Below are 17,746 nucleotides of genomic sequence, written 5' to 3' on the forward strand. Positions count from 1 at the left end.
GTGATACATTGTATACGTGTCAGAGAGCGGCAGGAAGTGATGATACATTGTATACGTGTCAGAGAGCAGCAGGAAGTGATGATACATTGTATACGTGTCAGAGAGCGGCAGGAAGTGATACATTGTATACGTGTCAGAGAGCAGCAGGAAGTGATGATACATTGTATGTGCAGTTTGTGTTGTCATCAGTCGATGCAGCCCCTGATTCGGGATGCGACCCGGGTGTTCGTGGCCTCAGCACCAGGATGAGGTGCAGCCCCCCCCCCCCATTACCAGCTCCTGGTTTATGGGGACACGGTTAATCTAGGAGATTTATATTATGCCAGATTCCAGCAGGTCGGACAGTTTTATTATTTATAAAATAGAAAGATCTCATCTAATTCTCTTCATTAACATTCTGCGCTCCTGTAATCTCCATTTCTCTTACTTTCGCAGCAGCTGCCATTTTACACGTTGCGCACAATATCCATAAGTTATATTCTGTATCATTCACATTATGCTGAACCACGAGCTGGAATCAGCATCATAATTTATGTAGATTCCTTCCTTATCCAACCCCTGCTCCCTTTAGGGTGTCCAGATGTGCAGGAATAAAACTAAGCACACAATCTGCATATATTTACATACATGCAAATCAGCGCTTCTTACAAAGAACTACCAAACCCGACCCGTGAATGTATCCGAGCCGCAGAACCGAAAATATATAGAAGGGGGCATCGCCTGACAGAAATATCTGCACTTACTGTAGATATACTGAGCCCAGGATCACTGTATACAAACATGTATAACAGGGGGCGGGGCTGTGACAACCTCTCAGACAGGATATACAGGCAGGTTGTCAGCAGTAACAGTCCTGTAGTATAAGGGGCGTGGAGCTCACGTCATTATATCAGTGATGTCATCAGGAGGGGGCGGGGCTGTGACTACCTCTCAGACAGGATACACAGGCAGGTTGTCAGCAGTAATAGAGGAGTAGATGTTCCTGTAGTATAAGGTGTGAGGATCTCATGTCTGATCATATGTCATTATATCAGTGATGTCATCAGCAGGGGGCGGGGCTGTGACTACCTCTCAGACAGGATATACAGGCCAGTTGTCAGCAGTAATAGATGAATAGCTACTGTAACTAAAGATGTATAGATGATCAGTCGCTCTGTCTGACCACCAGATTCGCGCTCCTGTCACCCAGCGTCCTCGCGCTCGCCATCACTTCATTCATCGACCTTTGAAACAATTCAGGTCGTTTTTAGTGAAATTGCAAGAAATAAACTTCGTAACAAAAGTGCGCAGTATTAATTTAAGATAAGGGCGTCTAAGCCCCCGCGCTCCGCGCCCATTATCCTGATACTGCTAATCCTTTATTGTTCAAAAAAAATCCTCCAGATTTCCAGCTCTCGGTATCGGGCAGGACGCCGCGCCGCGCATTTCATTTAAAGTCAATAATAACGGCTTTGTAACATTGATTATACATAAGTCTTTGTCTCACCGTAATGAACTTTTGACGCCGTTGCTCCCCAAACTATTATTTCATCCTAATAAACGGCAGATCTCTCGGCGCTGCGAGCGTCTGATTGAGAGAACCGCGGCCGCGCTAATGACTTTCTGTTTACCTGCGCGCTTGTCATTTACGGTTTTCATCTGCCGCATTAAACCGACAAATTCTTTTTGCAGCGAATCTCCCAGGAGACTTGTAATCTCCCATCCTGCACTGAAGCCTCTTTATTCCTCCCTCTACCTGTTATTAAGGAAACTTCACATTTAAGTAAAATTAAAAGTGATTTTTTTTAAACGGTTTCTGATAAAATAGGAAAAAAAGAATAAATAAAAAAGGGAAAATCTCCAGGGAAAGAAGCTTCATAATCCAAGGAACAAAACCAGGAGGAATCCAATAATAACTTCTAAGATGTAAATTATTAGCACTTTACATAGGACGCAGTATTATAGTAGTTATAGTCTTGTACATAGGACGCAGTATTATAGTAGTTATATTCTTGTACATAGGAGCAGTATTACAGTAGTTATATTCTTGTACATAGGAGCAGTATTATAGCAGTTATATTCTTGTACATAGGAGCAGTATTACAGTAGTTATATTCTTGTACATAGGAGCAGTATTATAGCAGTTATATTCTTGTACATAGGAGGCAGTATTATAGTAGTTATATTCTTGTACATAGGAGCAGTATTATAGTAGTTATATTCTTGTACATAGGAGGCAGTATTATAGTAGTTATATTCTTGTACATAGGAGCAGTATTACAGTAGTTATATTCTTGTACATAGGAGCAGTATTATAGCAGTTATATTCTTGTACATAGGAGCAGTATTATAGTAGTTATATTCTTGTACATAGGAGGCAGTATTATAGTAGTTATATTCTTGTACATAGGAGGCAGTATTATAGTAGTTATATTCTTGTACATAGGAGCAGTATTATAGTAGTTATATTCTTGTACATAGGAGCAGTATTATAGTAGTTATATTCTTGTACATAGGAGCAGTATATAGCAGTTATATTCCTTGTACATAGGAGGCAGTATTATAGTAGTTATATTCTTGTACATAGGAGCAGTATTATAGTAGTTATATTCTTGTACATAGGAGGCAGTATTATAGTAGTTATATTCTTGTACATAGGAGCAGTATTATAGTAGTTATATTCTTGTACATAGGAGCAGTATTACAGCTAGTTATATTTCTTGTACATAGGAGCAGTATTATAGCAGTTATATTCTTGTACATAGGAGCAGTATTATAGTAGTTATATTCTTGTACATAGGAGCAGTATTATAGTAGTTATATTCTTGTACATAGGAGGCAGTATTATAGTAGTTATATTCTTGTACATAGGAGGCAGTATTATAGTAGTTATATTCTTGTACATAGGAGCAGTATTATAGTAGTTATATTCTTGTACATAGGAGGCAGTATTATAGTAGTTATATTCTTGTACATAGGAGGCAGTATTATAGTAGTTATATTCTTGTACATAGGAGGCATTATTATAGTAGTTATATTCTTGTACATAGGAGCAGTATTATAGTAGTTATATTCCTGTACATAGGAGGCAGTATTATAGCAGTTATATTCTTGTACATAGGAGCAGTATTATAGTAGTTATATTCCTGTACATAGGAGGCAGTATTATAGTAGTTATATTCTTGTACATAGGAGCAGTATTATAGTAGTTATATTGTTGTACATAGGAGGCAGTATTATAGTAGCTATATTCCTGTACATAGGAGGCAGTATTATAGTAGTTATATTCTGGTACACAGGAGTCAGTATTATAGTAGTTATATTCTTGTACATAGGAGCAGTATTATAGTAGTTATATTCTTGTACCTAGGAGCAGTATTATAGTAGTTATATTCTTGTACCTAGGAGCAGTATTATAGTAGTTATATTCCTGTACATAGGAGGCAGTATTATAGTAGTTTTATTCTTGTATATAGGAGGCAGTATTATAGCAGTTATATTCTGGTACATAGGAGCAGTATTATAGTAGTTAGATTCTTGTACATAGGAGGCAGTATTATAGTAGTTATATTCTTGTACATAGGAGCAGTATTATAGTAGTTATATTCTTGTACATAGGAGGCAGTATTATAGTAGTTATATTCTCGTACATAGGAGCAGTATTATAGCAGTTATATTCTCGTACATAGGAGCAGTATTATAGTAGTTATATTCTCGTACATAGGAGCAGTATTATAGCAGTTATATTCTTGTACATAGGAGGCAGTATTATAGTAGTTATATTCCTGTACATAGGAGGCAGTATTATAGTAGTTATATTCTCGTACATAGGAGCAGTATTATAGCAGTTATATTCTTGTACATAGGAGCAGTATTATAGTAGCTATATTCCTGTACATAGGAGGCAGTATTATAGTAGTTATATTCTTGTATATAGGAGGCAGTATTATAGCAGTTATATTCTGGTACACAGGAGTCAGTATTATAGTAGTTATATTCTTGTACATAGGAGCAGTATTATAGTAGTTATATTCTTGTACCTAGGAGCAGTATTATAGTAGTTATATTCCTGTACATAGGAGGCAGTATTATAGTAGTTTTATTCTTGTATATAGGAGGCAGTATTATAGCAGTTATATTCTGGTACATAGGAGCAGTATTATAGTAGTTAGATTCTTGTACATAGGAGGCAGTATTATAGTAGTTATATTCTTGTACATAGGAGCAGTATTATAGTAGTTATATTCCTGTACATAGGAGGCAGTATTATAGTAGTTATATTCTTGTACATAGGAGCAGTATTATAGTAGTTATATTCTTGTACATAGGAGCAGTATTATAGTAGTTATATTCTTGTACATAGGAGCAGTATTATAGTAGTTATATTCTTGTACATAGGAGGCAGTATTATAGTAGTTATATCCTTGTACATAGGAGCAGTATTATAGTATTTATATTCTTGTACATAGGAGCAGTATTATAGGAGTTATATTCCTGTACATAGGAGGCAGTATTATAGGAGTTATATCCTTGTACATAGGAGCAGTATTATAGCAGTTATATTCTTGTACATAGGGGCAGTATTATAGCAGTTATATTCTTGTACATAGGAGGCAGTATTATAGTAGTTATATTCTTGTACATAGGAGCAGTATTATAGTAGTTATATTCTTGTACATAGGAGCAGTATTATAGTAGTTATATTCTTAACCATATTTCTTTTTATTGAAAAAGAGCAAGAAATCAGGGTCGAGGCCCATACATGACATTTCAGTGGTGATGACAAATCTCCAAATGCTCATCTGGCATATACATCATGCATAGACAATACAATCAATCTTGTCATAGTTAGTAAGAAACACCAAATAAAAATGTAAAAGGGGAAGAAGGGGAAGGGACAATCAGAAGGGAGGAGGGGGGGGAAACGAGGAAGTGAGATAACTTCTGCTCTATCATGTAAAATTTCTGTGAACTTTCCATGGGGACCACAGTTTTAAGAAGCGGGCGCGTGAGTTAGTCTCCCAATGCGCAAGCTCCTCGAAACGGTAGATCTGGTCCACCTTGTCGGTCCACATAAGAAGAGTCGGTGGGGAGTCATTCTTCCACAAAAAGGGAATAAGTAACTTAGCTGCTGTAAGCAGCATCGTGGGGAGGTCATGTTTAGAGGGAGATAGAGAGCTGTTAGGGCACCATAAAAGCACCAGTTTAGCATCTATCGAAACCTTAGTTTTGCAAATTTGGTTGACCACTGACTCAATTGACTTCCAAAACGGTTGAATCTTGTGACAAAACCACCAAATATGCGACAAAGACCCAATACCTGTACCACATCCCCAACACGATTCAGGGACCTCAGGGTTTATATAGTAGTTATATTCTTGTACATAGAAGCAGTATTATAGTAGTTGTATCCCTGTACATAGGAGGCAGTATTATAGTAGTTAGATTCTCGTACATACAGTTGCAAGAAAAAGTATGTGAACCCTTTGGAATGATCTGGATTTCTGCACAAATTGATCATAAAATGTGATCTGATCTTCATCTCAGTCACAGCAATAGACAATCACAGTCGGCTTAACCTAATAACACACAAAGAGTTAAATGTTACCATGTTTTTATTGAACACACCATGTAAACATTCACAGTGCAGGTGGAAAAAGTATGTGAACCCTTGGATTTAATAACTGGTTGAATCTCCTTTGGCAGCAATAACTTCCACCAAACGTTCCCTGTAGTTGCAGATCAGACGCGCACAACGGTCAGGAGTAATTCTTCACCATTCCTCTTTACAGAACGGTTTCAGTTCAGCAATATTCTCGGGATGTCTGGTGTGAATCGCTTTCTTGAGGTCCTGCCACAGCATCTCCATCGGGTTGAGGTCAGGACTCGGACTGGGCCGCTCCAGAAGGCGGATTTTCTTCTGTTTAAGCCATTCTGCTGTTGATTTACTTCTATGCTTTGGGTCGTTGTCCTGTTGCAGCACCCATCTTCTGTTGAGCTTCAGCTGGTGGACAGACGGCCTTAAGTTCTCCTGCAAAATGTCTTGATAAACTTGGGAATTCATGTTTCCTTCGATGATAGCAATCCGTCCAGGCCCTGACGCAGCAAAGCAGCCCCAAACCATGATGCCCCCACCACCATACCTCACAGTTGGGATGAGGTTTTGAGGTTGGTGTGCTGTGCCTCTTTTTCTCCACACATAGTGTTGTGTGTTTCTTCCAAACAACTCCACTTTGGTGTCATCCGTCCACAGAATATTTTGCCAGTACTGCTGTGGAACATCCAGGTGCTCTTGTGCAAACTGTAAACGTGCAGCAATGGTTTTTATGGGACAGCAGTGGCTTCCTCTGTGGTGTCCTCCCATGAAATCCATTCTTGTTTAGTGTTTTACGTATCGTAGATTCGCTGACAAGGATGTCAGCATATGCCAGAGACTTCTGTAAGTCTTTAGCTGACACTCTAGGATTCTTCTTCACCTCATTGAGCAGTCTGCGCTGTGCTCTTGCAGTCATCTGTACAGGACGGCCGCTCCTGGGGAGAGTAGCAGCAGTGCTGAACGTCCTCCATTTATAGACAGTTTGTCTTACCGTGGACTGATGAACATCGAGGCTTTTGGAGATACTTTTATAACCCTTTCCAGCTTTATGCAAGTCAACAATTCTTAATCGTAGGTCTTCTGAGAGCTCTTTTGTGCGAGGCATCATTCACATCAGGCAATGCTTCTTGTGAAAAGCAAACCCAGAACTGGTGTGTGTTTTATAGGGCAGCTGTAACCAACACCTCCAATCTCATCTCATTGACTGGACTCCATGTGGCCGACACCTCACTCCAATTAGCTCTTGGAGGTGTCATTAGTCTAGGGGTTCACATACTTTTTCCACCTGCACTGTGAATGTTTACATGGTGTGTTCAATAAAAACATGGTAACATTTAACTCTTTGTGTGTTATTAGGTTAAGCCGACTGTGATTGTCTATTGTTGTGACTTAGATGAAGCTCAGATCACATTTTATGACCAATTTGTGCAGAAATCCAGATCATTCCAAAGTTTTTTTTTTTTTTTGCAACTGTAGAATATGTACATCCCTCTTGTGGTGGCTGCTGAGTTTTAGCCTCTTACCTTATGGGTAGGCAGCGAATTTCAGCTCTCACCTTTATGAAGATGTAAGAGATTATAACAGATTCAGATTGGTAATTAGATTGAGAATGACAGTTTTGTGGGACAATCAGGTTAATTACTGAATAAGGAGAATACGTTCTGGAAACATCTACTATACGTGGGCCGAGCAGGTGGTGAGCTCTACCATTAAATCACTGCGGCTTTGACTGCGCGGTCCTGGATGTAACACGTTTTTCTACTTTGTCAATGGTTGTACTGCTGCGGTTTACCGAGTCGTAATAAGTGAATGGACCCAGAGGGACGGGAAGAATTGAAGCTTTTCTTTGTTGTGGATCCCATAAGCATTAAGTAACACAAAGTCCCAAATACTCTGCGTTGGCGGCTGCGCTGTCTTCATGTAAAACATTTCCTCTCCCCGCAGCGTTCGTTTACGGTCAGTAGTGACAGGGTCTGGGGTGTTCTAAGGGGGAAAATCCTATGTTGCCCCATAAACAGCTGTCGCTTGTGATTTCTACAGCGCTTGTTCTCCTCCAGGTAACTGTGAGCAGCGGCGCCATGTCTGATATGGATCATTCAGTATTTAACCCATTGTATTGTAAAACAAAAATTGTTACAATCCCAACTGATACATTTCACCAGCACTGACACACTGTAGCAAACTACCAGTACAGAGGAGAGGTATGGTCTGCAGTATTTAAGGCTACTTTTACACTAGCGTTTTCAATTCCGTTATTGAGATCCGTCATAGGATGAAAATGCTTCAGTGTTGTCAATGGGGACAAAACTGAACGAAACGCTACAAAATGCATTCTATTCCGTTTAATTGCGCTCCAATCGCGGACAGAATAACGCTACAAGCAGCGGAGCGAGACGACAATAGAAAACAGATCCGTCCCCCATTGATTTTCAACGGTGTTCATGACGGATCCGTCATGGCTATATAAGACATAATACAACCGGATCCGTTTATGACTGATGCATGCGCTTGTATTATTGTAACGGAATTTTTTTGGGAGATCCATGACGGATCCTCAAAAAAAGCTAGTGTAAAAGTAGCCTAAACCATAGATGATTGGTTCTATTCACTGATGGCAAGCAGACATAGTTACATAGTTAATATGGTTGAAAAAAAAATAAAAAATAAAAATAAAAAAGACATGTCTATCAAGCTCACCCATGGGAAGGGTGGGGACCCTACAAAATGTTTTACAATGTACCCCAGCGAGTGTTTCTCTACAATGGCAGCCCCAAGAGGTATACAAAGCCGTAATATGGCCATGTGCAGGAGGACTAGCGCGTTTCAATCGCTGTATTAGGTGTAACCAAGTCAGAGGTAAGTACCCTTGGAAAGTGGGATGATTCCGATTTTTCGCTGTGGGATCTGGCGGCGGTGGGACTGCGGCCGAGCTCAGCCCTCATTAGTGAGTCGTTAGCTTTGTTGTCACGACACAGGTGACAGAGCGATCACATCTTATTCACACAATCATCCAGGTAGCAGAGCGTCGCGGCTCTCGGTGTACGCAGCTGTAACGCTCTGCGGCCGCCAACAGCCCCATCACACCACATTAATATTGGAGACGATGATGGAGATCACTTTTTCATTCTTAATTGGTACTTACATTTTTTTTTTCTTCCTCTGATTGATTTGAAGTTTAAATGAACTCATTTATTATAATTGCTGAAGTCCTGAATACAAAGTAGTTTAAAATAAGGAACGTCATTAGGAGATTGATAGTCCTGCGCGAAAAAACTACCATCTGCCTGCGCAGCCTCGGAAAATTGCAGGATGAATTAGGAAAAAAAAAAAAAAAGGCTTAATTTAGATTCTGGGGTGACGGCGCGGCGAAGACAAACTATATTTAACAACTCGGCGGGGGAGGGGGATGTTCTGCGATTGGACGAATTTTATACCAGAAACGTGAAACCTAATAAACCGTGGCAACGGCGATTCAACGTCACATCCTCTTTACACCAATAAGCGGCTGCTGCTCAAGATCCGTTCCGAGGCGCTCTGGGGGTCGGCTCCGCGATGTAAAGTTCAGAAACTTTCTAATATACGTTGTACTTCAATTCCTCACCATTAAATTGGGACATTCTTTATTACATATGCTGAGGGGTTGTTACAATGTATCAGTATTAAGAATCCATTATTATCTGGCCACATCCTGTAGAAATCTATGGGATGCAGAGATGAGAGGGGGGGGGGGGGGGGGCCCCAGAATGACAGCCGCTCCCTGTCCTGGATCACAGACGAGGGTCTTGGTGGGGAAACGTTCCCTCTTTTTCAAGATTGGTTTTCTAAACTGAAAAAAAATCCCTTTAAGATGATTCTCTACCTAAAATCTGATTACTAATGCCGCTTGACGTGGCGCGACGGCTGCCGTCTCGTGGACAGGGATACATTGTGCCGTCAGCTGAGGGCAGAGGGGGATTATGGGACCTCCGACGACGACACGCTCTCTGGGTTGCTGCTCTATTAATCAGATTTTTGTCAAATGACTAAATCCCATTGTTTTTCCATGCAAATTTCACAGAAGAAATGGCAGCAGCAGATGAGATGACAAGTTTTTAATGGGAAGAGAAAATCTGAAGAGTTAACACATGAATGTGAGTTTCAGAAGTCGGGCGTGCGCCGCTCCCAGCTACACGCTCAGATTTCACTCATCGCCATCATAGCAGCACAAAGTTAGGAGCGGTCTGTGGGGTCCAAGCCGTGACCATTGTCATTTTAATAAAAATCCGGTCACTTCTCCAGATCTTTTGAGAGACTGAATAAGAATATTGATGGGAAAAGAAACCGAATGATGACGAGGGCTGGGCCAGGGTGGAGGGGGCCATTGGGGCAGCCTATATACGGGCTGGATTACGTTTTGCGGTCCCCTCGTGTCCTGCTGATGTGCTTTGTGTCAATGCAATTCTATGTAAAGTCACAGGCACGTCAGGCGTCACCACGGCGTAACTGCAGCACGCTGCTGACAGACTTACAGCTTCAATGGAGGAATCTCTGCTATCAATGTAGTCTACTTACGCATTCTCGTCCTAACAGTCCCCTCTCTGGACTTCTAGTCCTTGACCTCAGAAATTCCTCCATTGTAGTGATGCCCAGACCGGGCAGCAGCCTTTACCCACTCCCTGCCGCCGTCCTTACAAAGCACCAATCTCTCCTTTAAGGTACGGTGATAAGTTATGGATAGGTGGTTAAGGTCCGGATCTGCAGGGGAGGACAGCGCATCTGCTCTAAGACACTACACAAGGCACAGGGGGGGGGGGGTCCGCATTGTGTTCCCTAAAGTCAGTGCAATCAAAGGGCTGGGTCTTCGGCTCCGGCAGAGACAGTTCCGTAAATGTGTTGATTGCGGTGTTCACACGTAGCAGAGAATGAAATCTCCTGTGTCTGCTCTTCATTGTGGGGGTTGGGCCCCTGTTACTTTGGCACAAAGATTTCCTATTGTTGAGGGTTACAACATCTTTTTCGGGCGGGGGGTGTTCGGGGGTCCGGCAGACACTCTGTGGCCCAAACTGTGACTGGAGCTCATGCAGATTCTTCCGGGGTCCACCTTCCCGGGGGTCACTCTTAAGGTCTGTGACAGAGTTTGGTCCTGGCCATCTTGGAGCCGTCTGGGCTTGGACTTTGGAGAGGTTTTCCTCTCGGCTGGCTGAGGACAGAGAACAGACATGATACAGGTGGGGACAGACAGATAATGTGTCACTTCCATGCGGAATTCTATCTAGATAAAGCAATGATCCACCCAGTGACTGCTGGTGCATTCACTCCCCCAGAGCTGTAATCAGGGCTGAAAACACATGCATGCTTGTCTAAGCCCAGGGTGCAGCTGACTTACAGTGACAGTAACCTACCTTGCAGGTGCCCGTACCCGCTTGGAGTTAATAAGTAAACAAGCATCTTCAGCTGAGCCCATTGTGTATGGGGGGGGGGGGGGGGGGGGGCAGAAATAATAGCAATGGATAGTAACCTACCTGGCCGGTGCCCTCACCCGCTTGCAGTTGTAAGTAGTCCACATGCATGCTGAACTTACTGCGTTAGAAGGCCGGAGGCTTGCGTTCTTCTTCAGGACCGTCCCGTTTGGCAGAGAACAGGATAGAAGCTTCTTCTTCTCAACCTAAAAGTAATGAAGCAAAGATTTATCAGCGGCTGGGGGGGGGGGGCTGAATGGACGCACGGTGAAGGACACAACAGAAGGAGTAGACGCAGGAAGGGAGGCGGCGGCCGCCGCGCTGTGTACGTCACCCAGTCTACAGGCGTTTATAGCACTGACCAAGAAATGTCCGCAAACAGCGGCTGTCACTGCAACGGTCAACCGGGACCCCAACAGAGGAAGTTAAAGGGCCCCCCGCCCCAGGAGTACGTGGATAAGGCTACTATCACATCTGTGCTTTCCTTTTCCGCTATTGAAGTCCGTCATAGGACGGGGGCAAAACTGAACTGAAGGGAACGGAGTCAGCAGAATGCATTCCGTTCCGTTTCATTGCGTTCCCATGACGCACAGAAAAGCGCTTCAAGCTTCGTTTTTGAGTGCGTCCTGAGATGCGGAGCAAGACGGACCCATCATGACTCACAATGTAAGTCAATGGTGGCGGATCTGTTTTCTCTGACACAAAAACAAAACAGATCCGTCCCCCATTGACTTACAATGGTTTTAGAGATAATACAACCGGATCCATTCAGAACGGATGTATTATGATGGAAGCGTTTTTTGCTGAGCCCTGCCGGATGTGAAAGTAGCCTAATAAGACCGTGAGCTGAACACAACAGTAGCTCTCTCCTCTCCTGTTTGTATCATTGCAGGTAAAATGTCTGAACCTGGAGTCATGGAGGATAGTCTAGATTGGATGCAATTGTTACCAACCCTCAGCTGTGAGAAGTATTAGGTCAGGACGGGTTTGCAGCCATATGTGTATTGAAAAGTTACACAATTTTTCATTAAGGAATGATCTGCAAAAGTGGAATATCCCTTTAATAACGGTGTCCAGTATAGTGGGCATGAGGAGGGGCATGACCCACTTAAAGAGGAGCAGTATGGGACCGTCGGCGAGTCCTTCCTTTGCCACAAAGAGTTTATCCCCCAGCAATAAACTAAGCAAAGATACGAATTACGAGAAAACGTAGCGGCCATCCCGTCTGTAAGTCAGAGGCTGACATTTACTGTCCAGTAAAAAGACACTGAAAACGTCGCTCAGAAATACGGCGCATGGAAGGGAAACGTCCGATTCGTCAATAAACCGCAAATAACAATAAAACTGAGATTTTATGGGACGCTACTCGTTAAATGGGGTCACGTCCCGGCTTTAACGCTTCAGTGTTATCACAGGAAGACAGCGCCTGTGCTGTAAATCAAAAGGACCGTACGTTACGGAGGGGGGAGGGGATGCAGCGTTCTCCTGCAGAGGTGGGAAGGGGCTGGTTAGGGGTCCCATAGACAAATACATGTGTGTGCACGTCTGGGTGGGGGTCTCCTTTATATACCGGTTTGGTAGGCGTGGATGGTTTGCTGCTGCAGCTGTCGGTCTCAGACGTGCCATTGCTGCTGGCTGGGCTGCTCCGATCCTTGGCCGTGCCCGACATGGCGGCGTCTGAAACGCTGTTTGAATCTCCTTCCAGATGGTCATCATTGTCCAGGCTGTTCCTCCATGTCTTCATCATCTCCAGCACATTGGAGGGTCTCTGGACGCTGCTGGTGTCCCCCTAACCAATGACAGAAAAGACTCTGTAAGAGAGGGATTGCACAGCGGACAGCGGCGCCATATGGAGGGTGGCACAAGTACCGATCGCCCAGGATCTTCAGGACTGCATGCTGCGGTGTTATTGCGGGCACGTGACTCCATATTTACATGGGACTTCTGTGACACCCATGGCTAGTATTAGCAGCAATGAGGCGCCATATTGCATTGTAACCTGAGATGAAGTGCGATTATCCTGGCGTGCAGCCCGGGAAACCTGGGGTTCACGGTATTTTACTGAAGTTCTATAGGCAGCAACCTACTGTGATCCAGGGGTTGTCGAGCAGCTCGTTAGCAGTGATCCGGTCGGCGGGATCCACTCGCAGAAGCTTCTGCAGAACATCTTTGGCTTGAAGAAAATATAAAAAGAACAAACAATAAGACAAATGCAGAATATCGGGAAGGATGTGAGGACGGGGGAGGGGGAGGTACACAGAACTGAAGTTACAGGGTCCTGATACATAATCTGAATCGGGGCCCCTCAACTGACACGAGTCATTGATCATGCCACTGTTTTTGCATGTGGCCCCTTAAACACAAAGACCCCCGTGCACCTGCAATCACCCCACCCCACTAATGAATACATCAGGCATGCTCAACCTGTGGCCCTCCAGCTGTTGTAAAACTAACACTCCCACAATGCCCTGCTGTTCGGGCATGCTGGGAGTTGTAGTTTTGCAACAGCTGGAGGACCACAGGTAGAGCATGCCTGGAATACGTGATATATGTCTATGTATCCGGCCAAAGGAGCAAAACCTCAGCAGTTAAAACCCAAACTCAACTCTGCGAACACTTACCTAGAACTGCTTCTTTCAAATCCTCACTATTTTCAAGATCTCTGTTTGCTGTCACCAAACTGGAATCATTCTTCTTAGTACCAAAAGAATTTGGTCTAAGCCAGGCATGGCCAACCTGCGGCTCTCCAGCTGTTGTAAAACTACAACTCCCACCTTGCCCTGCTGTAGGCTGATAGCTGTAGGCAGTCTGGGCATGCTGGGAGTTGTAGTTTTTGCAACAGCCGGAGAGCCTCAGGTTGACCAGCCCTGGTCTAAGCAATCCTGTAGGATAACTGCGCTTTGTCCTGCTGCGACAATATTACATAGGCTGAAAGCAACTGTAACAAAACCTCAGCTGCGAGAAGTATTAAATCCAGATGAAATCTCCGCTTCTGAATATTAACAACAAAATTCCAATAATGGACAGCAAGCAGAGATCTAGAAAATGGTGAGGAGAGGATCTGAAAGAAGAACTAATATAAAGCTGCAGGACTTCCTAAAAAGGGGATATTCTGGATTCAATAAATCTTATTTTTTTGTATAATGAAACTCTTTAACCATTTTCTTTTTACTTTCTGCATCAATCCCTCACAGTTTTCAAGATCTCTGCTGGCTGGCAATCGTGAGGAACCTTCAATGTTTTCATCCATTGGTTCCATGTGATGGTACACTTCTCATTACAGCGCAGTTATCGGTGCCGTGTTCTGTCACGCACGCGGCCCCTGTGTGAGCACCAGGGCAAATAACAGCAAGCAGAGGTCTTGAAAATATTCAGGGATTAATGCATAAAGTTTAAGATACCTTTAAGCTATATGCACAGAAGACAGGGCTAGCAGCCCTTTAAGCACAGAAGACGGGGCTAGCAGCCCTTTAAGCACAGAAGACGGGGCTAGCAGCCCTTTAAGCACAGAAGACGGGGCTAGCAGCCCTTTAAGCACAGAAGACGGGGCTAGCAGCCCTTTAAGCACAGAAGACGGGGCTAGTAGCCCTTTAAGCACAGAAGACGGGGCTAGCAGCCCTTTAAGCACAGAAGACGGGGCTAGTAGCCCTTTAAGCACAGAAGACGGGGCTAGCAGCCCTTTAAGCACAGAAGACGGGGCTAGCAGCCCTTTAAGCACAGAAGACGGGGCTAGCAGCCCTTTAAGCACAGAAGACGGGGCTAGTAGCCCTTTAAGCACAGAAGACGGGGCTAGTAGCCCTTTAAGCACAGAAGACGGGGCTAGTAGCCCTTTAAGCACAGAAGACGGGGCTAGTAGCCCTTTAAGCACAGAAGACGGGGCTAGCAGCCCTTTAAGCACAGAAGACGGGGCTAGCAGCCCTTTAAGCACAGAAGACGGGGCTAGCAGCCCTTTAAGCACAGAAGACGGGGCTAGCAGCCCTTTAAGCACAGAAGACGGGGCTAGCAGCCCTTTAAGCACAGAAGACGGGGCTAGTAGCCCTTTAAGCACAGAAGACGGGGCTAGTAGCCCTTTAAGCACAGAAGACGGGGCTAGTAGCCCTTTAAGCACAGAAGACGGGGCTAGTAGCCCTTTAAGCACAGAAGACGGGGCTAGTAGCCCTTTAAGCACAGAAGACGGGGCTAGTAGCCCTTTAAGCACAGAAGACGGGGCTAGTAGCCCTTTAAGCACAGAAGACGGGGCTAGTAGCCCTTTAAGCACAGAAGACGGGGCTAGTAGCCCTTTAAGCACAGAAGACGGGGCTAGTAGCCCTTTAAGCACAGAAGACGGGGCTAGTAGCCCTTTAAGCACAGAAGACGGGGCTAGTAGCCCTTTAAGCACAGAAGACGGGGCTAGTAGCCCTTTAAGCACAGAAGACGGGGCTAGTAGCCCTTTAAGCACAGAAGACGGGGCTAGTAGCCCTTTAAGCACAGAAGACGGGGCTAGTAGCCCTTTAAGCACAGAAGACGGGGCTAGTAGCCCTTTAAGCACAGAAGACGGGGCTAGTAGCCCTTTAAGCCTTTGCCTCGCTGATTAACAATATTTTTTTTTTCTTTTAGTCAAACTGACAGATTCAGGGGAATAAATGGAGGCTCCGGCCATTCTGTGCGGACTCCCCCCTTGTTTGCACCCGACTGCCCCTAAATATTGTGCAGACCCTGGGTGTGAGGTTTCTCTAAGTGCATGTGGGAGGAGGAGGCGCGAGGCTCAATCCATTCCCGCTGGCTGACATTAGATAATACATAAGGCGGGCAATCAATAGCAGAACCTTTCCTAAGTAACCTCCATGTCAGCGGAACAATGGCCGCCTCTGCCCGCCGTGTCGCTGCTGAAAGGCTCTGGGGTCCGGCCCGGGCTCCTCGCGGCCATTAAAAGCCTTTTGTCAGCGACGCACGCTGCTTCTGTCCTTACAGGGGATGTAAACACGCGTGCGACATTCTGTGTGGGCACTTACCCGCCTCGCTCACCGACTGCCAGACTGAAGCCGAGAACTTTAATTCCCCTCGCTTTACAAGTTCAAAAAGTTTGTCTTCTGAGCTCCCCATAAATGGCGGATCCCCGGATAACCTGCAGGCAAAAATCAGGAGGTCAGAAAGCGGATTCATGGACCCCTAGGACCAGTAACTGGAGCAGACATGGAGCGACACGGACCCCCTGCTCATCACCAAAGCTCACCCCAAATAACACATTAGCCCAGGTTCACACAGTCAGGTTTTATTAGAGAAACATCACAGTGGGGAATGTAGCAAGAGAGCAAAACCAGCGGACAGAAGAGCGCGGGGGGCTGCATCGTGAACGTCTCGTCACAGCTCATCACATAGTGCCCCCTCCTCCAGACCCCTCCGCTCCCAACCCAGACTCCTCTGCCCCCCCCCCCTCCGTCCCCTCTTCCTGAACCCTTCCCCCAGCTCTTCCAGGCCCTCTGTCCCCCCCCCCCCCTCCAGACCCCTTTGTGCCACCTGTCTAGACCCCTCTGTCCCCTTCCTCCGTACTCCTCCGCCCCCTCCCTCCAGACCCCTCCGCCGTCCCCTCCTCCAGACCCCTCCGCCGTCCCCTCCTCCAGACCCCTCCGCCGTCCCCTCCTCCAGACCCCTCCTCAGCCCCCTCTTCTAGAACTCTCCGGACCTCTCTATCACAGGCTGAACACCTAATGCACATCTGATGGTCGTCCAGTGTCACCTGAGATCCCAAAACTTAGCGAAATTTATCTTCTATTCTGGGAGCAGGGAGACCCCCGGGACGGTGGGTATTGGGGTACCTACCAACTCATGTTGGATTATCAGATGGCCGCACACCTGTAAGGACAGAGAACCTATAGGGAAACTGGGAGCCCAAGATAAAATCTGCTGCTGTCCCTCTGGTGTGGTGCCGATCCCGGATGAAAGGAACTTCCCTGCGGGATGTGATGCGCCTGGCCGGCCTGCAGGGGTCGCTGTCGCTCATCTGATGAACTTTATTGACTAATAAATGGCTCTTCTTCTGGTAGTCAATTATTCCGCCAATGAACATAACCCAATTTCACAAGTGTCAGCGCGCGCCATTACATAATGATCCTCATCAAAATGCAAATTCCTTTTATTTGTTTTGTGGACGTATAAAGATATTATAGACGGAATAATGAAAATCACAATTAGTCACTCGGGAGAGCAGAGAATGGCGCCACGATTTACGGGATGTTTTCACACTATGATCTGAGTGGTAAAAATAAAAATAAAAAAATACAAAATATCCATCTGCAATGACAACGCCGCAGCGACGAGGACGGGACGTATCAGGGGGATGGTAACAGACTGTGGTTCTGGGAACAGACGACAGAATGCCGATTCTACATTTCCCTCCACGCCGCGCAGATTACCGCCGGAGAGTGTCCACAACGCAAGTGTACTCACCGCTACTGCCAAGTGACGGGCAAGCCTCCATTCAGTGGGGTGCAGTTCTCTACAGGCAAGAAGAGGAGCACCCGCTAGAGACTGGGGGACAGAGGGGGCCACCCGCTAGAGACTGGGGGACAGAGGGGGCCACCCGCTAGAGACGAGGGGGCACCCGCTAGAGACTGGGGGACAGAGGGGGCACCCGCTAGAGACTGGGGGACAGAGGGGGCACCCGCTAGAGACTGGGGGACAGAGGGGGCACCCGCTAGAGACTGGGGGACAGAGGGGGCACCCGCTAAACAGAGGTGGGGGGGTCAGAGCAGTG

General features: G+C 45.4%; 1 protein-coding gene across 1 annotated transcript in view; it reads right to left on the reverse strand.

Moving 5' to 3' along the window:
• Window positions 1-9,651: 9,651 nt before the first annotated feature.
• The window catches only part of STK33 (serine/threonine kinase 33), a 31,017-nt gene continuing 22,922 nt past the window's right edge, over window positions 9,652-17,746 (reverse strand). The window contains exons 9-13 of the mRNA XM_044269914.1: window positions 16,005-16,117; window positions 13,101-13,186; window positions 12,584-12,802; window positions 11,136-11,219; window positions 9,652-10,754 (exon numbers count right to left, since the gene is read on the reverse strand). Coding sequence (XP_044125849.1) covers window positions 10,557-10,754; window positions 11,136-11,219; window positions 12,584-12,802; window positions 13,101-13,186; window positions 16,005-16,117 — 700 coding nt within the window. The 3' untranslated portion in view covers window positions 9,652-10,556. The remainder of the gene's footprint in view (window positions 10,755-11,135; window positions 11,220-12,583; window positions 12,803-13,100; window positions 13,187-16,004; window positions 16,118-17,746) is intronic.

The sequence above is a fragment of the Bufo gargarizans genome, chromosome 10 (assembly GCF_014858855.1).
Source record: "Bufo gargarizans isolate SCDJY-AF-19 chromosome 10, ASM1485885v1, whole genome shotgun sequence".
NCBI classification, from domain to species: domain Eukaryota; kingdom Metazoa; phylum Chordata; class Amphibia; order Anura; family Bufonidae; genus Bufo; species Bufo gargarizans.